The sequence below is a fragment of the Ornithodoros turicata genome, chromosome 6 (genome assembly GCF_037126465.1).
Source record: "Ornithodoros turicata isolate Travis chromosome 6, ASM3712646v1, whole genome shotgun sequence".
In the NCBI taxonomy this organism is placed as follows: domain Eukaryota; kingdom Metazoa; phylum Arthropoda; class Arachnida; order Ixodida; family Argasidae; genus Ornithodoros; species Ornithodoros turicata.
Window position 1 is genome coordinate 28988985 of NC_088206.1, and position 27927 is coordinate 29016911.

At 44.4% G+C, this 27927-nt stretch overlaps 2 protein-coding genes across 8 annotated transcripts in view; one reads left to right on the forward strand and one right to left on the reverse strand.

Annotated features, from left to right (window-relative positions):
- LOC135396493 (serine/threonine-protein kinase WNK4-like) overlaps positions 1–27927 on the reverse strand; it is a 126951-nt gene that overhangs the window by 37127 nt on the left and 61897 nt on the right. For 4 of the 7 annotated variants that reach the window (XM_064627498.1, XM_064627502.1, XM_064627497.1 and 1 more), the window contains exons 10-18: positions 26448–26545; positions 20350–20472; positions 18094–18156; positions 8416–8474; positions 6013–6133; positions 5833–5952; positions 5636–5770; positions 3453–3593; positions 2141–2521 (exon numbers count right to left, since the gene is read on the reverse strand). In XM_064627498.1, coding sequence (XP_064483568.1) covers positions 2141–2521; positions 3453–3593; positions 5636–5770; positions 5833–5952; positions 6013–6133; positions 8416–8474; positions 18094–18156; positions 20350–20472; positions 26448–26545 — 1241 coding nt within the window. The remainder of the gene's footprint in view (positions 1–2140; positions 2522–3452; positions 3594–5635; positions 5771–5832; positions 5953–6012; positions 6134–8415; positions 8475–18093; positions 18157–20349; positions 20473–26447; positions 26546–27927) is intronic. The other 3 variants (XM_064627500.1, XM_064627499.1, XM_064627501.1) reach the window with 3 other exon arrangements.
- LOC135397438 (uncharacterized) lies at positions 13504–15409 on the forward strand. The gene is made up of 2 exons (XM_064629047.1): positions 13504–13659; positions 14723–15409. Exons 1-2 carry the CDS (start codon positions 13504–13506, stop codon positions 15059–15061), a joined length of 495 nt encoding a protein of 164 aa, XP_064485117.1. The 3' UTR covers positions 15062–15409.

The window sequence follows — 27927 nt, forward strand, 5'->3', positions numbered from 1 at the left end:
CATGGTGGCTCCTGATGGACAGCTTGACGCATAAAACAGGGCTTCGAGACACATTAAATGTGATGCTCCCAGTTACCCGCATGCACCTCTTCATGTTATTGCTTCTGATGTGCTGGCCAGCAACGCAAATTTTACAAATACTATGAAGCACAAAGTTCTTGCACTCTCATGTTTTCGTAATTTGTATCGATATGTAACTTCTCTACAATGCTATGTTTGTCCTCAGGTGCTGGTGGTGAAAGCAGAGCAGAACACTATGTCAGACTACTCAAAAACTGGGACTTGAGCATGAACATCGTGATTTGAGAGTGCATGCCAGTCTGTTGAATGAGGACCTCTCGAAAAAAGTATGTGTTTCTTTTTTTTTTTTGTAGGGCTGTGCAAATATTCAAAAGGTTTCAATATCGAATCGAATAATCGCATATTTGATTCGGTGGTCCATTGGAATAGTGAAAGTATTAGAAAATATTCAAATTTTTTTCTAATATATTTCTTACAGTGCGCGCTGTTCTTAGAACAGCGACAACAGCACCACTGCTCTTGACGTCCGAATACGAAACTATACGAACCATCCCCAAAAACTTCAACTCCAAAAACCGCGACTGAAGTTACGCTTATGCGTTCACGGACCGCGTGTGTACTTCTTTCATTCAGTTTGTAAGTGTCCAATGCAACTTCAAGTGGCACAGATGAAGCGCACACATGTGCCATTTTAGTTCTTCTTCGCTTCTGCCAATGTTTCCAAGGACAGCCATGCGATGGCGGGTCCTGACCGGTAGTTTTCGGGTTAAACCCGGTTGCCTAGTGAGTCATTCGGGGGGTAAATTCGGGAGATATCGGGTTTTACCCGAAAAAGCCCGACTCTAAATATGATGTGCCGGTGTGCACTACGTTTTCAAAAGCAGGACAGAGTTATGCCAAGGTTCTGCTATGCACAAGTATTGAGAAGGAATTTCAGGAAGCTGCTGATCCTCCAAAGGAATCTACTCTGCAGACAAGTCAACTGTGTGGGAAAAATTTGAAAAGCTGTATACTAAAAAAGCAGTACCTTTGATCTTTGCAAATCACGTGGTTGATGACTATTTAGGGTCATCATTGCTGGCTCAGCGGGAACACCCTTCCACTTAGTGGAAGAGAGTTCGACAACAAAAAGTACCCCAGACTTGGTAAGGCAGCCGAAAAGTACATTTCCATACCAGCAACCCAGGTTGCAAGTGAACAACACTTTTCAGTGTGCAGTAAAACTGTTACAAATTGTTGCATTAACTTCTCTTCAGAACATGTAGAACAATGGATGTTTCCACATGGAAATAAAACAGTGACAGTTCTCAAAAAATGTGTGTGTACTTCATTTTGTTCACTGAAGACAAATGAACGTTTGTTTATAGTTGTTCCATTATTCATGGTATATTCGAAAGTCTTCATATTGAATTTGGTGGCTGTCTATATTCAATTTGTATTCAATTTGAGCTTCAAAATGACTGTTCACACAGCCCTAGTTGTTTTGCTTCTATGGAAGAGGCTTCCACATATTCAGAGGAATATGCATTTATACTCGTGCGTGATTACAACAGACTAGTATGCCAGAAATTTTAGCGAAGGAATAGTCGAAAAGCCATGGCAAAGTGGGTAGCACTATTTTCTTCCACAATGAGAAACAAAATTCACATCTTTCAGTACTAAGCTTTAGAATTTACGTTTTGAAATGCCAAATCTACATCCTTATTTTTTTTACCAAAGTCAAATCAGCACGTTCCACGTTTTTTGTGATGAACGGAATCCAAGGACCCCTGATCATGAGGGATTCCACAGTGATCCCTCTGTGGATTAATTTGGCCCACCTGAGAGTTAATGCACTTTCCTGTATTGTAATAGAGAGGATTTGTTATCTACAATGATGACATGACGCTGCCACATGCTGCATGCAAGCTTTTGTTTTACTCTATCAGGCTGTTTTATTCATTTTTGTTTTATTCTACCCATGCTGTGGAAACAGGTTCCGACTGTCGAGTACATCTAAAAATGGGCAACGTACTGTCAATGGGCAACGGACAGGACAGACAAAAACCACAAACCAAGATTTGCAACATTATGTTCAACTTCACAGTAAGCTACAAACCACATATTGCCCTTTACTCACAACACATGCAGCAGGAGCAGGAGCAGCAGGAGCAGGAGCAGCAGGCGCGGGAGCAGCAGGAGGAGCAGCAGCAGCAGCAGCAGCAGCAGAAGGAACAGTGGAAGAAATGGCTGGAGAAACAACTGCTGTGACCGGCGAGACAGGCACAGGAGTAGGAGTAAGCGGCAAAGCAGTTCCCCCAAGCCCAGTAGTGGAAACAGGAACATCTGGCCGCAATGTTGAAGCCGAATCACCAGTTGGTGTGGCCTCTGTCGTCACCTGCAGTGCGGACGTTGTAGGTGGTGCCTTTGGCACCTGTGCTGGGGCTGTCTGCAGGGTGCTCCGAGGAACTGTAGCAGAACCTTCATCCACTGGACTTGGTAGTGGCTTCATGCTTGGTACCTTCAAAATATCATAGGGCATCTTCACTGCAGTGCACAATAATGGGCTTACGAAATCATGGAAGCCTCAGACCTACAATGGAATTACCAGTATTTTCTCGAATGTAAGGACCCCCTCAATTCTAAGGACCCAAGTGCATCATTGCACATGGGACCCAGTGCAATTGATCAGCTCGCATCACTTCTGAAAGGAGATTCTGGTTGGGCAACATTTGAGTCTTGTACAGGAAGTTAGTAATCTGAAAGGGTTATAAGCTGGATAAAACTGGAACCTGGGTGTCAGACCAAACTGGAACTGCACCGCTATTTTTCCCAGAACAGAACCGAACTGAACCAATATTCTTTTGCTATCTTGGGATTCAACCCTAAGTAACAAAGAGAAAAAATGTTTAGACAAATGGTCTAGATAGTTTTTTTTTTTCAGAAAATGCTCAAAGAGAGATAGTGGACAAAAATACAAATGGTGTGGACGACATGAACAGTGCTATGAACTGTTTATTCTTGTAATTCCTGGTCGAGGGATGGAAAAAAACCCACACACATTAGTCTTGTGCATGCACATTCTCCAGGAATTCCATTTCTGGTTTAGTCGATGCTACTGATATTAAAGGTTTACAGATGTCCCAGTACACAAAAAACAAGTACAAATGCTAAAGGGAATTATCATTTCACTCCTAAGAAAACTAAGTGTGGCTTAGTGTGCAAAAAATATTAAAGGAAACTTGCGTCTGTTTGCAGAATTGCATTTAAATGCAGCCTCAGAGAATGATTATTTTCTGTTGTGCACTGAACAAGCAGGAACCTGCATAAACCAGTTTAAACTGGTTTCTGGTCCTTCTGCTCCGGAGCCAAACCCAAACCGAACTTAAAAACATTTCCGTTTGACGCTCTGACTGGAACAGACTGAAAAGAACCAGAAAGAGCCAAAGTACCTGGGTGGGTATCTGTATTGTCGTTGGTGCAGAAGCAGGGGTGGTTGTAGCAGGAGGTCGTCTCACAGGAGACGCGTGACTAGAACCAGGGGTTTCCCCTTCTGTCCTGCTGACTGTATCCATGCACTCAAAGCTCATCCGCTGCACATAAATATACAGAGAAAATTTTTATGCGAGCTGCTAAGGAAACACTTGCCTTCACTCTATCACCACTCGACTATAGGAGTTAAGTTTTATCTAAATGCCTGCAGGCTCAATCATTATGCAGAAGTCAACTGCACATAGCAAATTACACATATACAAAAAGGAACACTGTGGCTTTGTGACTTCCTGCAGCCATATTGTCATCATGTCTGTCAAGTGATGTGTGCACAAGAAATAATCACAGAGAATAAATTGGAAATTGGCAAGAATATGCCATTCAAATAAATGCCTTTATTTCAGACATCATTTCTGTTTCTACATGATCATAGTGCTTACAAAAAGTGGATAGTGCTAATAATTTTTTTCTCGATTTTCTCGATTCTAAGGACCCACTTTTTTTTTTTCCAAAACAGGTTGTCCAAAGTTAGCGGGGGTCCTTAAAATAAGGGGGGAGGTCCTTACATTTGAGAAAATAGGTTGAATAAGATGAAAGAGTCATCTCAAATTTTCCCTATGAAGCGTGCATAGCTTGAGATGATCACGCTACATAACACAATACCCAACGAGGCCACAACCACTTCCAGCCCTGGTGAGTGTGTGTTTGTGTGTGTAATTTTTACACTATTATGGCTACAGAATGCAGTAGTATAATGGCAGAATACACCACTGTTACTCATCCCATTGTGGCATTTTCCAGCTTTACGTGACTTTCTCAAGTGTACAAAGAGAAGTAACCTCAATGCTCATAATGGCAATGTCACAACTCGCAATTTCGTTTAAGGGGAAATATATTCTTTAGTACCGCGAAAGTGCAGTCCACCCTTTATCGAGACTTATTTATTAAGCATATTAGTTTAAATGTTCTAAAAAAATGTAGGCATGTGAAAACTGAGCACAAATTTTGATCCAGTACAGTAGACTTCCGTTAATACGACTTCCGATAATTCGATTTTCCGCTTAATTCGATCGAATTCGAAGGTCCCGTCAAATGCCCATATGCTTCTATTGATAAAAAAGTTCGTTATTTCGAACGTGAAATCAGTGCACATCGTGTAATTCGATCGATGCGTCCGCGAACCGGGCATCCGCGTCGCCCGCACCGCGCATACAACATAAAGTTCGCCCTAAAGGTCGGGCGGCAGATTGGCAGACGACTATTGAACAGTACCGATCCGTTCTGATAACCGCGAGTTTTTGTGCACCGAACGCTATCGTATTTGCGTATGTAAGCGATAGTGTTTGTGGTTCTGCGCACGCGCAAAACATAGAGCTTCGCACACTGTGCAGAACCACCACGCATCCCTTGCGTACGCAAAGCCAATGGCGTACAATGCACTAAAACTCAATTCATTTGGTGGTGGTTCGCGGTTCTGATGAGTGCCGGGCGAGGAGGAAACGTCTCTTTCTCGTTTTTGCTTTCCGTTTTTTGTTCTACGTTTCACCGGGCTTTCGTTCGGAAACTGTCGGTGCAACAAGAGTCCGATACACGACGTGCGCTCGACGAGTTTCGAATTTCGATGACTTCGTGGAAGTGGACATCGTCGTCGTCAGACGTGTCCTGCCCGGGCAACATGGCGGAAGCGAAACTGAAGACGATATCGCCGAGCGCATTCAGTGTGTGTGTGCGTGCACGCACGCTGAAGTGAAGTGTGTGCGTGCACGCACGCACACTGCGAGCTTTCCGCGAAATCGTCTACAGTTTCGATTCCGCCATATTGCGCGGGCAGGACACGCCCGACACCGATGTTGTAGCGCGCGCTCGAGAGGGCTCTATGTGCAGTGTGTCGAGATGCGCATTTCAAGCGTGAGCGACACCAGAGGAATGGACAAATGTGACATTGACCTCTACAGTTTTTCCGCCTATTCTTTAATTCGACCTTCGGATAATTCGATCAAATTTCGCGTTCCCGTCAGGGTCGAATTAACGGAAGTTTACTGTAGTAAGATTCCATAAAAATTGCAGAAGCTCAGAAAGCCTTTACATGTGGCGTTCAAAATCTCTCCTTCTAGTTTGCCGCTCAGGCTTAGTTAGCACTCACCCCATCCGTGGCCGGGGGCAAATGGATGGCTACAGTGGGTAGCCGCTCTGGATTCTCCTGCAGCTGCTGAACTATATCTTGAATCTGGTCAACAAACACCTCTGCATGCTGCTCCGCCAACAAGTTTGTCACCACCTGTTGGAAGTTCATGTATATCATCCAGTCACCTTTTTTTTTCCTTCTAAAGTTGTACATACTAGGTTGTTGGCTATGTCCCTGGGAAACATGTCATTGATGTCGAACTTGAAGGTGACTGTCTTTCCCTTGGAGGACTCCAACTGACATTCCACAACTGTACCTCCTTCCACAGACAATACCTAGAAGTCAGTAACTTTTAGAGAGTTTAAAACTAAGATAAACTACTCTTTTCATTTCACCTGAAGCCTGGGCCAACGGTCCTGTTGTGCCCTTACTCGTTTGCGGCCAACCTTCTTACGGGCCCGCATTGATGAGTCTGTCAGGTCGCTAGCCTCGCTTGCAGAGTCCACTGCAGATGCACTGTAAATAATAAAAAACTACAATGTACCAAAAGCCTCTCACATCATTAAATTTCCTTCAGATTGGTTATTTTGCTTTGTAAAATCACAGCAGATTTAAAGAAGCTCTCAGACTGTATTTGTGCAGGTAGTATTCCCTGACTTACAGGTGGAGCTGGGAAAATATTTGAAATTTTGAATACGAATCAAATATCTGATGCTATTCGGATGCTATCTGCAACCTAATTTCAGTATTCAAAATCTGTGAATATTTTCACAGAAATTTTAACTTGTACTGTTCTGTTATTGGTGAGCCAGCAAGGAATTTGAGCTGTGCATGGGCCGATGTTTCCGGGCCCCACCAGGCCCGGGCGCATCGAAAAGCGGTCCGACCCAGCATGGTCCTCCCTGTTTTTATTCAGCCTGGCACGGCAACTCAGTAAATGGACCTTGGCCCAGCATTTTCAGCGGTGACTTATACATTTCTAGCGCTTATCAAACAAATTTATAAGTATGTTTATAAGAAGAGAAGACAAGGCCACAAACATACAAGAACTGGCGGTTCAACACTTCTACAGCAACCTCAACAACTCCAGCTAACTATGGAAACACAAGGCAGATACGAAACGCTGTCGATCGGCATCAAGGGAGCCATTCTCGAAGATGTTGCGAAAGGAAATCTAAGGTTCGATGACATTCGTGGAAGGGGCCAACAACGTTGAAGGACAAAGTTTCGGGACGCTGATAGTGTGAGCAACATGTCCTGATGCACGGAAGCTGGCAGAAGCAAAACTGAAGACGATTTCGCAGAAAGTATGCAGTGTGAGCGACCAAGTACAAGCGACGTTGAAGATGGACTCAACGTCCTGGGCCTTGATCTTGAACTTTCACATAGCGATCGTTATCGTTATATTTAAAGTTTGCACGTTCCAAAGCCTGTTAGGGTTGCGCAAGAAGTCGTGGCGGATCATGGGCGACGTGAGGTATTTAACGTGCAATATGGAATAACGACAAGTTGAAGGTCGGGCCCATGGAGCTTTATTTGTCGTATGAAGATAATGCCGAAAGCGCGTTCTATCATAAGAACGCTCTACGTGGCATGTTTTCAGATGTGCGTTTCAAGCGCAAATGACAGCAGACAATCCACTCTCGTTAACTGTTTCACCAATTCTTTAATTCAATCTTCGGATAATTCGATCAAATTTCACGTTCTCCTCAGGATCAAATTTATAGAAGTTTAACGTACTGATGTGACTTGTTTCCTCTGCCAATTTCCAATACCTTTGTCTCCTCACTTAAAAACTCTTAAGCACACAAACTTCAGGTTTATTTCTTCCTTATTCCTTCTTATTCCCTGTGCAATTCCAAAATGGTGCAAATATGAACAAATATGTTAAGACTCCCTGATGGTAGATTCACACGATGCAACTTTTTGCTGCAACTCGGTTCCAGCTACAGTTGCGCGCAACCGAAGTTGCACCAAGTACGTCCCTTTCATACGGCGAGCAAGTCAGAATGTCGTAGTGGTCACTGAGCTCGCCAGATAGCGCAAACAAACATCATCGTCATCATTTCCGTCCAAATATTCGTATAATTTCCGTCCAAATATTCGTTCTTTCCTCGAACCGTCGAAGAATGGAATTCTCTGTCATCTGCTCAGGTCTCACACCGCTCTGTCACGGCATTTGTGAAAGGCTTAAACGCAGTTACATGATGTGACATATGTGTCTTGTTGTAAATTATTTTGGACTTTCTGTGCCCCTCCTACTTGGACCCTTTCAGGGTTTGTAGTATTTTATAAAAAAAAAATAAAAAATAAAATCGTACTGCGACTTCCGCTGGTTACGACTTCAATACTTTGCGACTTCCATAATTTTGAATAATTTCCACTGGACATTAAATTTCATCGTCCAACGTACTGCCACAGCAATAACAGACACATCGAAGTCCTCCTGATTGGTCGCGCTTGCAAAGAGGAGCCGTGTGATTGACAGGTTGCGTCTAGAGTTGCAGAAGAAATCGCTCGTGAAGCGATCGGCTGTGCCACTCCTGCAACTCGGTTGCACAACCAGAGCTTCGCCGTTCACACGGTGAAACTTGGCTGTGCAACCTGGTTGCACGCAACTAAAGTTGCGTCGTGTGAATCGACCCTGACATGGATTGCTCTGTTTGTGTGTTACATGTGTTACACGTTACAATGTGTTACATGTACAAAGTCTATGCGAAGGATGCTTCTGTGGATGTTGCACTACAAGGATAATCTATATGAGGAAAGACATTTAGATAAACATAGTTAACACGCACCTGTCTCCTCGGAGGTCATCATACAGTGGATGTTGATACTCAGTTTCAGCAGATTCATCCTGAAAGAGTACGACAGTTTACATCTTGTGCTGAACACATACACAGGTGCAACATGTACAGCAGCAGCACATGGCAGAACAAGCACAGTCTAGCTGGCAAATTAGCTGGTTATGCCCCAATACTGCAATGCCACTTGGCATGGAACACCACTTCTAAATGAGTGGAAGTACCCTAACTCCAATGTGGTGACAAGCACTTCTGGAATGGGAAAATAACTCCTTCGCTTACTTTTGATATGGAAATGTTTCATTGTAGGAAAATTATAGGCATAGTAAAAGTTGATGGAGATGTCTGTTTCATACAATTACTCTTATTGTGGTAGGTCTGCTGCATTGTTGGCAGATAGAGCACATATCTACCTCGTAATACACTCTACACTGAAGGCTTTGTCTATGCGGTCACACGATGCACAGTGTACTCACATGAAATTTTACACAGCGTGCGTAAACATGTTCAGAACATGAATTTAGTTATGACAAAAGTGATTCTGAAGAAGAAACTATTACTTCAGCCTTGCAATAATGTGATCGTTGGGGTTTGAGCTGATGTATCGCAAACAATTTGTGTGTTTGTAGAGGACCTTTTTTCGTATAACTGTCACACAAGTGCTGGCTATAAAATTCATTTCAAACACATTTTTGCAGCATGTTGCACATTTTATTTCATGTGGACCATTTTTGCAAAGTTTCACTTCACAACTGTGCAACTAAGAACCTTTGAATGTTTCCTAATTATGTATAAACTCTAGATCTATAGATTGCATCCCCTAACTGTCTTGGGGGTACCAATAAGCACTAACAAATAAGTAAGCACTATCTAAATAACGCAGACCTTTGGGCTAGTTGGTATTCCATAGCTGCTAGTGCAAAAAGTGCTGCAAAGTGATACAGGACGAACGGTGAAGAGGCGGTGAAGGCACTTGTTTCATTTTTGTCTCTTCACTGTCCGTCCTGTATCACTTTGCAGTGCTTTTCGCACTATCAGCTACACTATCTGATACACTATCAGTATTGCTGTGCAGCTGGTGCTGTTTCAATGACCGTCCCCTTCTCAATTAACTCGTTCCTTACTGCGACCATAGTGCGTCGATCACCAGTGATCGATAGTTTACAAGCCACACTACACGACCTCCTAAGCACATATGGACAAGTGGTGACATTTGGTGGACACTACAGACACTGCAGACCTAGCTTTGATTTCGCTTTTAGCTTCTCCTCATGGTAGAGATTTATGAAACTGGCTCTGCACCAACGAGGCAGCGTGGACATTTTATCTTGGACGCATAGTCGGTTTCCCACGGCGCTCCTCTTTCGCAAGTGCATAATACTCGCATTTTAAGCGCATTTGGGGTCGATTAGTTTACTACGACACAAATAACAACTCTGAACATGTTGAATAACCAGACTTTTGTCCTGAATATAAGGATGAGTAAAACTTGCACTGCTGCTGCTTCCTGCCTCAAAACCAACCGGGAAGAATGGAAAGGTAGTGAAAAACCAAAATGTGGTATGAGGACAGGGAAGCTGAGCATGAAACTGATGTTTTCTGCAGAAATTTTACAACACTTTACATGCACTCCCCCTGTGCCTCTCACCTGTAAATAAATTATTTCAGCCTGCAAAGCTTAGTATGTGGTCCAAGCAATGTTTTTTTGTTTTTTACTGCTGGGGTTTCATACTACCTGGCATTATGAAATTGTCCACCTAAGCAACGTATTCTGCCAGAAAAGAAGTATACTATTGAATACAGTAATCCCTCGTTACAACGAAGTCGCTTTATTCGAATTATCGCTTTATTCAAAGTTCCCCTGTGTCCCGTATAAAACGCATGCAGTTTTAACCGGATTATTCTAAGCATACTGTCACCCGACTCCGCATTTTACGAAGCCCGAGCCAGCCCATATGCCCGCAGCTCCCGCACGAACTCAGTCCCGGACTTGCGGAGCGCTGGAGACGCTGCGGCTGGGCAGCGTCCTCTGCAACCGTTCTTTCCCTCGTACAAAAGAGGCGAAAGTTTCACACCCTCTCCTCTTTTCTGCACGGAAAGGGTAGCAGGCGTGTTCCACTTCGCTCGATCGACGTCTTGCTCTCCGCGCAGTTACCGCGTTTTCCAATGGCACCACCGAAGATCCTACGGGAGTGTATTACGCTCGAGCAAAAAGTCGCGCTAATTAGAGAAGTTGAAAAGGCTCCTATGTCTTTCGTGGAAGGAGCTGGCGGCAGCTAAGATCGCAAATTGCTTTGCGCACGCCGGATTTTCTAGGGGTCGTGTGCACGATGAATAAGAGCAGGCATAGAGGACTGCGACGATCTCTACAGGCGAGTGCATGAGCTCGTAGGACAGGAGGTGGACGACGACTTCTCTTCATTTGCACTTGAAGATGCGGACGTCCCCATCGTCTGCCCTACCACGGACAAGGATATTGTGGACTCTGTGATAGGACGCCGATGCGAAAGTGACGATAGTTCGGACGATGAGCACCGGGAAGTTCCAACAACAACTGAGACACGGGACATGCTCCGTTTGATCCTCAATAAAATTGAGTGCGGCGGTGGTGACTACGGCCTCCTGCAGTGTGTGCACAGACTGGAGCAGGCCCTCCTGGCACCCAACAAGGCCGCGCGTTAGACGCAGCTCACCTCTTTTTTTTTGTAATGAAATAAAAGTGCTACCATGCTGATAACTTCCCAAGGTATGTGTCTTTTGGGATACCATTGTTTGCGCGCAGTTCGGGCACCACTGGCAGCATCTTTAGCCGTTCCCGCATTTATCGAAATACCGCTAATAACAAATTTTTTTCCAGTCCCGACGACTTCATTATAACGAGGGATTACTGTATTTTTAACTTGTATCGCTTCATATTCAGTTCTTTCAAAGCACCGCCTGTGTCCGCCTAGCCGTGGAACTCAACTGCAAAAATTACACTTATGCTGTTCTCACAGCTTTTTTATGAAAAAAATCTGAAGGGTAAAAATAAACACCCTGTATATCTGGGGACCATCACATATTATACAGATTCTACGATGAACTGGAATTAACCAAAACAAGCAGGTATACTTTAACAAGAGTAACAAATTCATGTAATGGGCAAATGACTGATGAAAATCTCATGAATGAGTTTCATTGTACTATAATGGAGTGTAGTAAACTTCAAAACTGCACATGGGTTTATCAAGTACTCAACGTATGCGAGCCTAAAAGCTTCAAACTCTACTTGAGCACATTACACACAGGAAAGAAGCACGCAGTATGTGCCACCAATGGATTATGGCGGCACACGAGAAAGAGGAAGGAAAGAAAAACTGGGCTGGCAACACTGGGTATATTCCACGGTGGCTCCTGTGCTGAATTTGTGTGACTCTGCTAGTATCCTCCAATCACTGAATATTTCTGCACAACATCCCCAGAAATAGCTTCACAAATGCAATCATTAAAAATTGTTTTTGCCCCATACACAGTCATAGCAGTGTATGAGAGACGTGCAAAAAACTTTGAGGTTTTTTGATATCGAGTCCTCTGTCTTCTTACGTAAAGATTGTGCTTGATAAGACTATGGCAAATATATTTCCACGACAAATTGAATTTACAATGTGCTTTTCGAACAGGCATCACAGTGTAGAACGGTATTTCAACTGCCCTGTGTTTCTGTACAATTGCTGTGCCATCTGACAAAGAAGAATACTTAGTACACGTGCATAACTACTGTATTTGCTCGCACATTTAGCACGTATTTTACTACCTAAAAACAATGCTGTACGGGGGATGTGTAAATCACCTGAGGAATAGACTGGATATCAAAACTTCACCATTGTTTTGTCTGGAGTTTTGAGTTGAGAGTTTCCACAAAAAGCAGTGGGGCAATTGCAAGGAAAAGTCACATCACTGTTACTACAGTCGAGCCCATTTATTACGATCTTCGATATAACGATAACTCCGATGTTATGATCAAATTGCTGGTTCCCGTCAGCTCATCCATTGAAGTGCATGTAAACAAGATATCGATATAACGATCATCGCAAAAGCGCTCAGAATCCTGATCAGAGGTTAGTAAAATGCATGAAAATCGATAAGCAAGAAGCTTTGACAGCTGAAAACAAATGACAGTGGCATTTTCAAGAGCCTTGGCCTCCGTGGGCGCTAAAGTGACAACGCAATGTGTTTATCTGCGCACACGATGTAAGATAGTCAGGTGAGCGAACGGCGCGGGCGAGCCGCTATGCGAGGTGCGTCTTTTAATGTTCTGCTTTTGGGGCGCGCCGAGAGAGGGTGCACGATACTTGAGCCCATCCGTTGCGCCCGCGTCCGCGCGAACGCCTTCGCTTTTGTGTGTTCTGCTGGGGCACTCCTTCAGTGTCTGACGGGTTTTGTTGATACCTCGAGCAGAGGTAGCGCTCTGTAGGATGGGGAAATGCTTCGTGCCGTTATGTAACAGCGGTTACAAGTCCTGCGAAGTTAAATACTTGCTTTTTAAAGCACCAGATGATGAGGCAAGACTTGAAGCGTGGAGGAGAGCAATACCACACAAGGACCGCGTGCTTCAAAGCTACGCGAGCTTCAAAGCGCGTGTTACTCAGCTTTTTAGCAATTCAGTGGTCAAAGGGCTCATCTTCTATGCAAAAAGGGGTGCACCTCAACCTAACGATGTTGGACCAACTGTAGAATTTACACTTTTTCTAAACAATGTATGCTCTGAACCACCGGTTTCCTGCCGAAGGGTTGGCACTGGGAGGAAAAGACATTGATATCCTTCGAAATGCATCTCAGTGGCTTGACAACTGGGAGCAAGAAGTCGTGAAAGGGGACATCTCTAAAGACCTTTTCCTGACACAGTCAACAGCTGAGGGGCTACGGGTGACTCTGAAATCCGTTTACGAACTCTCGCTCTTTCTTTTGAGGGAATGCGGTTTTAAATAAGTGCTCTCAGCTAAGATGAACGAAGACCCGCTGGAATGCTTTTTCGGGATTATCAGACAAGCCGGAGGCCAAAATGAGCATCCCACGTTCCCAACGTTCTTGCAGCTCTACCGCATGTTATCCCTCTATTCGTTGCAAATGCCACCACAGTTCGGCAACTGCACAACTTCACAGAAAGGCCAAGCAGCCGTTGTGACCCTTGCCGATTTCCGTGAGATCTACAAGTGCTCGGCCGTGGAACAACCGAATAAGCTTGGGCAGAGGCGGAGAGTTTTCATTTTCCCAGGGGGGGGGGGGGGGGGATATGTTTATTAAGAAAAAACAGAAAGGAAAGGTAAGCCAGATGGATGTCGGCTTGTTATTTAAAAAAAAGTGAAAAGGGGAAGACAAAAAAGGCAAAAAAAGAAGAAAGCAAAAGAAGGAAAGGAAAGGAAAAGAAAAAGACTAACTTAGGTGATTTCAGGAGAGCTGTAAAGAGAGCAAAGTACGGAAACATTATCGTACTGTTCACTCAAAAAATATAGAAATTATAAATTAATTTCCAACTGGACTACCACTGCCAACCTTCCCGAACCGCACTCTCCGTATCGCTTAATCACACACACTTGCGGTATCCTATGATGTATGCAGAACTGGTATAGAAATAAGAGGAAGGAAGAACACACAAAAAAAAGAAAGAAAAACAGAGAGAACGTAAACAGTGAACATGTGCACAAGTGAAGGCATTACGCCTTTGAAAACTGAGTGCAAAAGGAACAAAATGCATTGAATCCTCGGTGTTTGACCCGAAATGCGCGCAATATAATGAATATGGTCAATGAAATGAAGCAGCGGGAGTTGAACCCGCTCCCAACGGATATGCGTTCCGAAGATCCTACTGTTACACCTCACTGGCAGCTGCTGGTACCTATTCGACTGCTTCGTTTCATTGATCTGATTTTGATCTGAAATTCAGGCTATGTGTTGTGTCATCCTCTGTGTTTCTTCGGCTCACTTTCTACTGTGATAATGAGTATGGTGGGCGGATACATATTTTACAAATTGCAAGATGCATTTCTGGGGTTGGTGCCTCTTCGCTCTTTTGACCCGGGCGCGCCGAGCCCCAAAGGTTGGTGTCAGTCTCTTAGCGGGGCTTCCCGGGGGAAGCGGCGCCGCCCCCCTAGTTCATGTTCCGGGGCAGCAAGGGCCCCTGCGCCCTCCCGCAGTCGGCGCCTATGAACTAGGGGATCTAAAACGAAGGCTGGATGGCATGATCGAGGAAGGAAACTGGGACTGTGACGACATATTTGAACATGACCACTCTGATGCGACAATTGTTGAGTGCATCGTCTAGTACGTCACTGGATTTGTGTCAAGGAAGCTTGCAAGCCAGACATCCTGTTCCGAATGCAAGGACGCCTTGGCTGGACAAAAGGGTGTTTTAGCGGTGCCCGAAGAGCTTGTCAACTGCAAGACAAGAGGCAATCTGACACATCCAAGCATGTATCTCTTCAACCTCTTCAGGGAAGCCGAAGAGCAATTCTCGAAACATGCCAGCGACAGGGATGCTTACGACAAAACAATTGACGCCATGCTCGAAAATTTCCAGTTCACTTTCCCTTGCGTTCGCCATAAGCAAGCAATGCTTGCCAACTTGCTGCACTACTATGTGTGCCTACGTATGCGCCAGTAGTGATGGAAGTTGAAAAACAAGCACACCAAAGAGAGTCAGGACGTGCGTAAAATGCCAAAACTTGTATCAGCTCCATCCGGGGCGAGCGCAATTTAGATGTAATTTGACGTGTATTCAGCACTATGTACATATGCCATGCTCCTCTTGAACTAAATATCTAGTCGAATGCTCTGATATGGTTTTCTTCGCCGTTTCATGCAAAGAGAGAACCGTGGTGACCATCATTTTCTTTTTTTACAAGATAGCGCGAAGATTCTTAACTGATCTCTGTTAGTACAGTACATATGGTGCCACTATCATTAATAATAATCTTATTTCATGTGACATGCGACCCCAAGCGAGGCTGCACGCGACGTCACCCTTCCTTGCCTCACGGTCACACGCGGCAACGTTTGCTTAGCGCGATTTCCACGGGTTTCTCGGTTATTCACACATGAAAATATATACGCTGTGCAGCACGTTGTCGGTATGTTACTCTTTGAAAAAGACCGGAACTCAATAAAGAATTTGCAACCGAGAGCCGCCTCGAAAGTGCTTGCAAGAAACCACAGCAAGGAGCGGGAAGCGGGCACCTCGTGGGCCGCAGTTGGTTGCGCCACATGTCGGCGCGCCGCGAAAGCAGAGCATTATCGAGCCGCCCTGGGAGGCGGCGTTCTTTCACCTCTCATTCTTACATCGTGTCTGCGCATGACTGCCGGGGACCGAAGACGAATGATGCGTGGCTCAACCCGAAGTTGCACACACTCGACGGGTTCTGTACTGGTGCAAAACCTCAAACCAGTACCGTGACTTCGAAAACGTGTGTTGGCAGACAGTTGTGTGTCGTCACCCAAACACGCATCGACTGATTACCTGGGGGGCGAGGCGCATTCTGATGGACAGTACAGTTCCGATAGTGAGAATGATGGCGTCGATCTCAAAAGGTGTGGCGCCTCACGTGATATCAGTGGTTATGTTGTCTTTGGAAAAGCTTTCGACACAAAGCTGTGTCAATTTAGAGCTAGATAAAATAAGATGAATAAAAAGGTAGATAGCAACAAACACACATGTTCAGAGATGTTCTACTTGTGCCAATCAACTTTGTTGATGCGAGTCCGAGCGGCAATTTCTCGAAAGCTCATATTTAACGCTACTCTGACGTCAGGATCGGATTTCGCATTCCCGTCAATATTGTTATAAACAGGTGTGACTGTACCACTGTTAATATTTTTATGCTCTACTATTGCTGCATCAGTTCTTCCCAGAACCGATGGGCATTGTCTTGCCAGTGTTTGAACAGAGATTGTCCGGTATGAGATAAGCTTCCGTTCTGTCAAGCACTGAAGGAACTTCAGTAATCACTGAGCTTTCCACGATCATATTAGGAAATATCAAACCCCTTTATTAGGATCTTCGATGTAACAAGAACTCCAATTATGGTCCCATTGCTGGTTCCCGTCAGGTCACAGATTGAAGTACGTGTAAACAAGACTTTGATAAACGATAGGCATTAAAGAGTTTCCTTGTGTAAACCGATCAGTATTCTGTTGACAGCCAGTAAAATGCACGAAAAACCTAAAAGCAAGATTCACTTAAAATGAAGAAAGGAGGCACTTTCAAAAGTCATACCCTCCATGAGCATTAAAGTGAGAAAGCAGTGTGTTTCACCCCGCATAACTGAGAGGGAATAGACGTGAGTATTGCAGAGCACGCAACTTTGAAAGCGCAGATGAGAAGAGTGGATGTGTTTGATGGACGTTGCACCTGTGCAAATCCCCATTGTGAAGTACAGTGTTTTCCACAGTGCGAGTTTGGCATAAAGTTGCATGCTGCCACTCAAACCTGCGTTGACATATTATCCAACGAGGTGGAGTGGTGTAATGGACAACATAGTCCTGTTAGTGAGGAGCTCACGAAAGTTCATGTATTATAATACTCTGATATAATGATTAGATTTTGCATTCCCATCAAGAGCGTTATAAACGAGCTTGACTGTATAGTGCACCACGTTAGGACGACCCTATCATGTTTTGCAGTGATGGCCCTGTCACTTGCCCAGTTTTTGTGTCTATCGACAAATGTTCTCCCAGAGGGGAAGAGGCATCCAGGGGTAGCAGCATAGATTAACATGAGACCCCCTGGAACCTCCCAAATGTGGGTATGGCACTCAGCAAGTTGCTCTCGAGCTGGCACAATGCAAATGTCATCGTGCTAGTTCAAAAACAAATCAAAATATCCTCAGAAATTCTCCACCATTTACCAGAGAACTGAAAGAGTCACGCAAGTGCTAAGCACCTGATATGCCATCGCAAGTACAATAAGAATGTTAATGTAAAGAGAGCTGATTTATCCAGAACAGGCAGTGGAAACACATCAGTACATGGTGCTGCTCGTACTCCACAACTTTTGAGAAAGCAAAAGAAAGCAATGTACAAGGCAGGAGCACCGAATGTTGTGTTTGCTGATTTGTTACAAGTCAATTCTACAGTCACAGCTCAATATACCCAGTGCCAACATTTGTCCTGTTCGCCTAGATAATCCAATACTAGACAATGAAAGTCTGTTAGACAGGATGTGACCAATGCATAAGCAAGAGCCCCAGCACCGAGCGCAACTACTAGGCAGATCTCTACAAAGCCAAGGCGCCCACACGATACCTTGACTGAGTCCACGTTCCAATGGTGGCGGGATGACATGAAAGTGCTTCGCACCAGGCTGTCCCCCCTCACGCTTGCTATTGTTGTCACTCCTTGAGACATTATCTCTCTACCCGATGGGCTCAGTGGCCACTCCCTGCTAAGCAGAGCGGCTTGCAATTGCATCATGTCCCACGACCGGGATTTGCTCTGCTCTGACCCCATCGAGACCAAATCGTTGACTGACAGAGATCGTGACATGGCTATTGGAGACAAATGACCTCCACGTGGATGTTTGGAAAATATTTCCTGGGGAACAGTGGGAGTGCCCGAAAGAGGAGGTGACAACACAATGATGGGGCTAATAGAGCATCCTGGGTCACTGCTGGTGTAAGTATTGTCTGCGTGGTGCATTACCTGAGGTGTGGGGACGTCACGTGCAGTGGCCTCAGGCTGCGAAGCAACAGGGGCAGACAACACCTGGAACAAGATACAAATTTATATCACCTGGGAGACTCAGATCTCAAGTATTAAACAACTTTCTCTTTTGCAATTTCCTCCCAATCTGATAGGAATATACAACGCTTCATTGAAAATCAAGAGACCAGCACATAGCAAGAAAAACAAGGTTGCCACGCATTTCCACATCCTCTACAAAAAGGAATTCCTCCCAAATTACCAGTACACTCACAGACCTTTAATTCAGACCATAATAATTCGGACTCTCCAATATTTTGGACAAAAACTTTGGCTTCATGAAAGTCCCCACAGAGCCAATGTATTTTTGCTTCCAATAATTTGGACAGTTTTGGGGAGTCAGTGCTCGATAATTTGTACGGATTTTGGCCCGACCTCACCTACTTTTTTGCGCAAATCTGTGTCTCAAACTCCAAAATCGTAAGATCGAACTTCCGAGCCTGCCCGTCAGTCCACCGATGCTCCCGGCGCGCCACGTCCGGGGAGGCGAAGCACGCACATGTGCAAAGTTGTGCCTTACGTGAACTGCAGTGCAAGAAGCAAAAGTGATAAAACGTCGACATCTACGTCCAGTGATGTCCAGTTTTCGTCATACTGGGTTCTGCGCTGGAAGTGGGATCACTGGGACAAGCGGCAACAACGACAATAGTTCAACGAACAGCCTGGCGTTGGTTGATGACCTCCGCGGCACGGGAATGGTGATTGCAGCTGGCGTAACATTCTACGCTTACATTGACGTTGACCGGTGCACCGAACCTTGGGGCGAATTGACCGATAATGAGATTGTCACCCAAGTTCTTAACTTGCCCGCGGACGGATCGGACGACGACAACAGCGGCAGTGGTGCGGACATCGGGGATCCTCCGTCAACCGTGACCGCCGTCACGGCCATTGACGCGCTCAGAACTGTGTATTCTGACACCGCGACCTTAGCAGAAATGAGACGTGACATTCTTTCCCATATGCGTGCTGCTAAACAGAGATGCAGTGACAGTTTTTTCAATCCAGTTTGAATGTCTCTAATAAAGGCCATTGTTGGAAGCGGATTTTCATCACTGGCTACTAATTCGGACTGCTCGATAACTCTGACAAATTTTGTGGCTGCTACAAGTCTGAATTAATGGTCGGCGAATGTATCTGAGTCTAATGCAAATATTTCATCGTGCTAGTTTACGGTATTGTGCTGCATTCACAACGTCCTGTTGAGACCTTTATTCCCAAAGCGAGAGGTAAATTGAAGCAGAGGCAGATTCATGATGGAATTGTCCAGCAGTGTGTCTTGACAATGCTCTGTCCCTCAGCTAAATTGACATAAAATCAGCATGACATTAGAGCACAGAACACTGGCAGCAGAATGATGGTAGAGTTGATTCTAGAAGATCTGGCTGAAGAGTAGGCAGACTGTTACGAGAAACTTGTTAATTCCTAACGGTTCACTCCTTCTGTGCCACACAGACAAAAGACACACTCAAGCAATTTTGAATCACATCTGATGAACGTGAATTTGTTGAAAAACATGTTGAATCACACGCAACATTTGTTATCCCAAATACAGAAAAGATGTGTACAGAAACATTGTGTTTAAAGATGTGTACATAAACATAAACATCGTTGTGTATCATAATACAGTTGCCGACTGGTAATTCTGACCCCCCAAAACTCAGACTTCCCGATTTTTCAGACAAAACCCACCAAACCGTCAAGCGCCGCATAGAACCAATGTAATTCTGCGTCCAACAAATCGTCCAACAACGTCGTGTTCGGCGCCGATAACATAAAAAACTGTAAAAACGACAGCAGCTACGAGGATTTCATTGATACACCCCCGTTCACAGCAGCATTCCTTGCTGTGACGGCTACAATACTGATAGCGTACAAGGGCGGTACTACACTCGCTGAAATTTGCCGCGACATGTTGGGCATTTGTGCTGCGAAGCAGACAAGTATAGGCATTTTTTAAAAGTGACTTTGAATGCTCTGAGTGAAGACTTTTGAACTCGAGTGTATTTATGCCATTCACTAAAAATTCAGACTGTCCGATAATTCAGACCAATTTGGTGGCTCCTACAAGAGCGAAAAATCGGTCGGAGACAGTATCAAAGACAAAATGTTAGGGTCATTTCAAAAGGCCTCCTTCATATAAATGTCAAGGAAAAGTCAAATGAGCAAAAGAGAGAATGCGCTGATGCCATTTACCTGCTGCGTGACAGGGGCACTCCAGGTAGAAGGCAGTGCACTGGTGGGGGTGGTCATTGTGTACTGAGGGGTAACCAGAGCACTGGTCGTGGTGGTGACCAGTATGTTGCCATGTACTGCCTGCTAAGAAAGGTTAAGCTGCTGTAACACAATGGACAACTGAGTATTATGACTGGGGGTGTATCTGAGTTAGGAGGAAGCAGTGTTGTGACATCGACACTTCTGTAGTGTACCTATGCACACTACAACCACCCACATTCCTTTAAAATCTCAAACCAAGCCTCCAGCTAGTCTCACAAACTGTGGGGACAAACATCTTTCTGAGATTCTTTGGGTCTGGTCCCAGTAATTCCCCTCTCACACGGGCGGTTTCCAATGATCATCGAAAGCGAATATGCTTCTCAACGTCAGCTTCTCAATGGGCATTAGATTCAATGCTCTCTGTGGCAGGTTGACACACCATTGGTTCTGATGGTAATTGAAAACTGCCTGTGCATTAGGGTTCCGGGTTTTCGCTGCTTATGTTTGGCATACTAAGAGGGTGTTTTTCTGAGTTTATTATGTTCCGAGGATTCTGAGTTTTTCGTCTTTTATTTATCGTATCCGTTAATATCTGAAGTTTGGAGAAAAAGCTACAACTATGAAACGACATGTTCACAAAAAGAATGAGACGCGGTCCCCACAAAATTAGCACTGTTATGCTGAGGAACTTGCAGGAAACGACATCTATGTCACATGAGAGAACTGATGTTCTGAGGCTGGAACAACATAGAAGGGACAAATACCTACAAAGCCTCAATTTGCCAAAGAAATTAACGATGAAAGACGAAAGTCACTGAAAAGGTTAGCCAGCTATAGGAGTCGAACCCACATCTTCTGGATTGCCGGTCCAGGGCTCTACCAATTGAGCTAAGCTAACACGCCTTCTCAGCGACTTCCAGGGTGCGTCATCTGAAGGGACAAGGGACTTCATCTATGTCACGATCACATGGCGACGTGAACACCTCGTAATCTGGATATTCATCTACATATTCATTAGGCAGCTTTCGCTCGCGTCCAATCATGCTGTCAGCGTTGCAGTATCAAGCTGCCCTTTCATGAAGACAAACTGTAATGCATCTGTGCTTCCTTGTCTACTTTGAGGGGAAAGCATGATTCACAGAAAAAGAAAAACCCTATGTGCTGTAAATTTTCTGTGTGAACCTGGGAAATGTCCTCAAAATGCCCTCATGTTGAATAGTGTCACTCAGTGAGGTACCCAATTCAGTGACTCCAATGGCGAATTAGCACCAGGCAAGGATGAAGTTCACCAAATTACTGCTTCACGAAAGACAGCTGCACGGTGGATTTGTTTTAACAGAGCCACCCTTCGTCGTCGCAGGGGTTGGTAACCCGGTATGCGAGGTAATGTGGGGGTCGACACCAAAAGAAACAATGCAACCAGTCATCAGGGCATGGTTTTTCTTGCTCAACTCTCGATTACTGCAACTCACAAATGCTGAGTTTTTCGGACAAATCTGATTTGCTTCAAATTTCACCGGCATACGTTTTTCGGATTTTTTTTATAAATCCAAAAGCCTGGAACCCTAGATATAATACATGGTGCCCCACTTCTATCTTGGGACATGAAGCAGTTCTCTTGATGCATGTGACAATTTGATTAGATTATGTAGCACATTTAGATTTTGACTTTATGTTGAACACATAAGAACACCACAAGAACTCACGACTGATCAAATCATGTGCCGCAGATTTCACAACTGTACGCTTCAGCAGAGGCAAGGAGTTCTCTCAATAGGTTTTCAAGGCAAAAGAATTTTTTGTTTCTTACTTTTTTTTTCCATCAGTAACTGATGCGAGGAAAAAAACTGAAATTCACACCAGTCATCATCGCTGAAAAGCTAACTGTCATGGCTGTTCCTGCTCGATACAAATGTAAACATTACAAAATAACCGAGATCTGTATTTATCCCAAGATTAAAGTTGCCTCATTCACACCTGTAGGTTTCGTCTGGTCGTAATGGAAGCAGCAATCGTTGCAACTTACATACATACATATGTGCAGATGACAAAGGTTTCCCTTTCATCTAGATGTTCTACTACAACTGACCTTTGGTGGGTTTGTAGCTCACCCAGACAACCCATAATTAGGGCCTGACTTTTTCGGGTTTTATTTTTGGCCAAATTCGGGGGGTAAATATCGGGTGATATTTTTCATTTGAAGATTCGGGTGTATTCGGGTTAAATCCCGTTACGGCATGTTCTGTCGTCAGGAATTCGGGTGTATTCGGGTGATCTTTTTGTTTAATAAAAATTTGTCTTAACATGGAACTAATGTTTAGCAATGTTATCAAACATTATCTTAATGCACGCTTATGAGTGTGCCACGCGACCCGGATGTTTTCGGGTAGATTCGGGTTAAACCCGAATTTTTCAGATTTCGTTCGGGGGGTAAATATCGGGCGGATACGGGTTTAACCCTAAAAAGTCAGGCCCTACCCATAATTTTCCCCTGATCCCTCTATTGTTATCTGGTGACCTCACTGGCCTCCCTGATCCACCAAAACCGGTCAGAAAACCGGTGTTGGGGCTAAAGATGTGTCATGTTGCAAGCGCTTTTGAGATCGACGTCAAAAACCCTCAAAAACATGTGCCGACTGGAAGCCTAACACAGTTTTACATTAATCCCGCGAAAAGAAAACTGCCCTAAAAATGCGAAATTAAATACTCGCAAATAACTTTGCAAATGACTGAATACACGATTTGCGAAAAGTAATAGATCATGAATAAAAAATATGTTTATAGTATTTTTTCTTATTACTTTAGTAGTAGGGTGTGCTTTGTGCGGACCCGCACAGGAACATATTGAGAGCACAACTACGAGTTTCCACGCAGAAAAGCTAGTCTTTGTACATGTGAGCTGATTGAAGCTCTTTGCATATGAACAGTGTTTGCAGACATGGGGTAGTAGAGCCGCTCATTCGACTACGACGTGGCAAGCACATGTCTGATGTGAAAGAACTGCTTTCTATGCCTTCCGTAAGCTTTCTGTAGCTTTTTTTTGTAATTTCTTCTTCCCCTTTGGTATAGTAACCCAGGAGAGGGCTGTTCTCCGAGGTTGAGCGTAATAAGGAACAGCTCCACCCACTGGTTTATGAAATTCACGATTTTTGACGACAGATAACGGTCGGAGGTTGAAAGCAATTATTTTTGCAACTTTAGCGGGTCCAGCATCCTTTCTTCGCATAGGAATCTGTCTGCGCTTCACCGTTTTGGTTATATCTGGCAGATTCGCTTGCACTTGGAAGTAGCCTGTTCAATGTCTCCATATTCTTTATCAACACCGCAATAGGGAAGGAAATCACTCGTCCATGTTGTGCTCTCACTACGCAATGCTCCCGCTTTTGGTATACAAACCACTTTGCATGACGCTGTTGGCGCAGAGATGGACGCGAGCCATGGGGTCGCTAGTGCTACAGTCCGAAAAGGAATGATGACAATAATGATAAAGCGGATTACGTTTTAGGTCGGCATAAAATCAAACGCTTCGCTACTCTAATTGCGCAACACGTCCCACTATAGCATGTGAATTTTCCTGGCTGCCTCGGTCTCGTCCACAATGCTGACATGAAAGTGTGCGAACGAAGCTGCTACACTATGTTTCAGAAATACTCAAAAATTCAGGCATTCGAAAAATACAGTAGAACCTCGTTATAGTAACTCCGCTTGTAGTAAAACTCTGCTTATAGTAAAAGAAAACTGTGGTCCTGACTGAATTCCTATAGACCCAATGGTTTATTTTTGTGATATAGTAAACAGAAAAATTCTAGGATACTGCTTATAGTAAAAAACGGACACCCAGAATGTCGGTTTCCTTATGTCCTATCCTGCCATCTTGTCATGTCGATGACGCTGGGGATGTTGCTTGCCTTTTTCTTTTTTGGCAACGCTGCAGTCAGCTGGAAAGGGAACAGCCAACAGTGTCCATCCTGGTCCATCCACTGAATGTGAGGCAGAAATGCGTAGCGGGTAGTGGCATAAGCGAGGTAGCTTCCTAGTTTCTGCCCGATTTTGCGCTCCCAGCACGCGTTTCCCAGTTCTCGATTTGGCGACATGATGTGTTTTTGTGTGTGTGTGTGTGTGTGCCGTGAAGTTTGTGGCGGACTGTGGCAGAAAATGCAAACTGTTGACACCGGGGTTGCGGAATGGGGTCACCCATTCTGTTCTAATTCCATTCCAAGGAATGGAGATTTGTGATAATTCCATTCCTTCCAATTCCTCGGAATGAAAAGGTATGGTCAATTCCCACTCCTGGAATGGCTTGGCAACCCAATTCCATTCCGTTAACTCCCTCAAGAAATGAAAAGGACCAGTAACCCTACTGGCAAGTCCAGCAGTGCTAGAGGAGATTGACATTACCAGGCACGGAAAAAGCACAAAGACAAAGTTATTTCACTCTTGTCCGTGTGCAGGTGCGGTGCAAAGGGTGCGATGGCAGAAACCCAGCACGTTGAAACCAAAACTGCCACCGGGGCACCCAGACCATTCTATTCAAATTCCATTCCTAGGACAGCGTCCGCCATTCCATTCCAATTCCATTCCGGGCTCTGCTAAATCTGGAATGATTCCGGAATCATTCAAACTCCGGAGTGGCAACTCCACAACCCTGGTTGACACGCTTCAAAAGATGATGCGCTACCGCAACTGGTGGACAGGAAGAAACTGACGCGTAAGCAAATCACCGACAAATTTGCCATTTTGCAATCGACAGTTTCTCTTTTGGTGAAGAATAAGGGCATTTGTCCAAGACTGCAGAGTTCCTGTTTGTACATAGCAGTGCAATAAATCTCTGAACGACTTTTCCTGCTCCATTTATGACTTTTTTTAAAGCCACACCTGATACAGTCAAACTCCTTTATAGCGAACACCTTTTTAACGAAAATACCACTACAGCAAATTTTTTTTTGGTCCCGCTGGAGCCCTATAGGTCCAATAATGGACATCCTTTTTAACGAAAATACCTTTACTGCAATTTTTTTTTGCTGTCCCCTGAGTTTCGTTGTAAAGGAGTTTGACTGTATAGTAAAACTCCTGATACAGTAAAGTTATCCATAAGTCCCGGCCAGCTTACTATAGAGAGGTTCTACTGTATTAAAAAACTGCAAATACTAAAAATCTCCTGCGATTATTGTTCGAATAGAGTTAGCTATATTCGGTTTGAATTCAAAGTTTCGAATATCTGCACAGTTCCAAGTTGAATTAACGATCTCAGCGCTGTTCTTCAGTTTGACTTCTCTGCTGACTGACGCTGTGATGTACAGCAAATGCCACTTCACATGAAGCAGCCAGGAGGATTTGTTTCCAGGTCACAAAGAAGGCAAGTGTGACTTTAATCATGTGAGTGGCTGCATTCTTCTACATTTCCACGGCCACACCCTCAGCTTTATCTAAGGTTATTACCTAAGGTTGTATCTCCAGTATCATTTGCAACCACGTGTACGCAGCTGCAAAATGTCTCGGAAACGAGAAGCGGTATGCCTCACTGACACCGACATGCAGATACCACGGGACATGGGCAATGGCACAAAGAAGAAAAACACTGAAGTACTGCATTTGGGATGACGACATCACCTCTAGGTTAAATGTGGCCTCAATATCAGGACTCACTTGCAAAGAGACCAAGTCATTTATGTGGCACTGAACTCTTCAAAGCCACTGCAGCATGAATTACACAGTAGCAAAAAGCTGCAGTGCAATAGCAGTGCATATAAGTCATGGCAGAGCCTCACAAGCACTTCGGCTTGTTATCAAGCTGATTTTCAATGACCAAGAAGATGCCAGTGGGATCTGAATAATTATAGGAATGGTACTTGTAGAAACGATTTCCAGTGGCCTCCAAACATGCAGCCATGCAAATATTTTAAGTAACAAGAAAGCTAGCGACAAAAAAAAAAAAGAAAAGAAAAAAAAGAAGCTGTTATTCAAGTCCCTCCTCCGCAGTTTCGGTAATATCAAATCTGCTAACCACTTTCGGTTTACACCGTCACCTGTACTTCCAAGTGCATAGAAGGTGCATGAATAAACAAGATGATGAGTACCTGCTGACGGTGTTGCAAAGAATTGGTGAGGACCATAGAAGCCACTTTCGTGGCCACTTCTCCAGGGCCTTGAAAAGTGTTCTCTGGGGAACTGTCTACTGTCAATAGAAATGAAAAGTGCACATCATACTCCCATCCAAATACATGTCAGCTGGAAGAAGGGTGGTTAAACAAACAAATTCATCATTAATACTTGGTACTGCAGAAAAATTGAGCTATTGCAAAGAGCTGAAAACATACTTTTTTCTCAAAAGTTGACACCTTCTGAACTTTCTCCTTATGATCCATAACTGTCTTAGCAATGGAGCGTTAACCTCAGTCCTATTCATCATAAAAATTTATCATGCTCATTATGCTCTTCAGGTCAGACATGACTATTTAGTGGTTCCACCACCATTTCTTTGCACCATTGTCTAGTGATATTATGCAGAAATATGAGCAAGGGGTAGTGTAATACTGAAGCCTTCAGGCCACGTAAATGGTGAAAGATTGCTTATGTCTAGTAATTGGCTAAGAGCACATAAGTTTCAGGCAGGAATAATGGTAGGTCTATTGTGCTATCATTGCTGACCATAACCCATCCACGTGCTGTACTGCATTGATAATACAGTAAAAGCTCGTTAATTCGAATCCCGCGGGGACGCGAAAAAAGTTCGAATTAAACGAAGTTCGAACTAATGAAAGACAAAGAAACAGACACGTGCAGCCACTGTACTGTACACGTGTTGTACTGTTTCTCGCCACAAGCATCGGTCTACGAACAGCCAATCGGATTTCAAACTGATGTGTTGTCGTGAATCCTGGCTCGATGAACATGTTCGAGCGCCGTCAGATCTGCATAGCGGTGACAAGAAAATACGATTCATCAAGCAGCATTTTATGTTTGACGTGTAGCAGGCAAGGACATGATGATCAAGCGATTGTGCGCAAGTATGTGACAGTTGTTCGTTGCTGGGAATAAGCTGTGTCGATATGTGTGTTCTGCAAGTTTGAACTTTGTTCCAGTGTGCTAGGAAGCGCTATGCAATGGACTCAGTACACTCAGTGCATGTATATGTATCAACCTGCTGATTGTGTCAGTATAATGACTCAAATTTCTGTTCATTACGACACTTTTCACAGTTGTTTGGGAATCACGGAATAACTTTACGACGTGCATGAAAGCTAGTAGACCTAGAGGTGAGGGGTAGCCGGTAGGCCAGTATGGAAAGCAGAAGCCAGCAACAGCCCGAACCGGTCGGGCTGCGAGCCGGACGGAAAGACTTCTGATTGGAGGATTGAGGGAGCAATCGCTGCACTCTCATTGGTCGTGTGCCCAGTGTTGTGTGAATTTAGCTATACTATGGGCTCTATGGGGAGTTGGTGAGAGCTGGTATGGCCTCCCTCAAAGCTAAAGAAAAGGTGCGTGAAGTTCGGTGCACCTCCATTTTTAACGGCCGCACTGGCAACTCCTCCCCTCATGAACTAATAACCGACATTG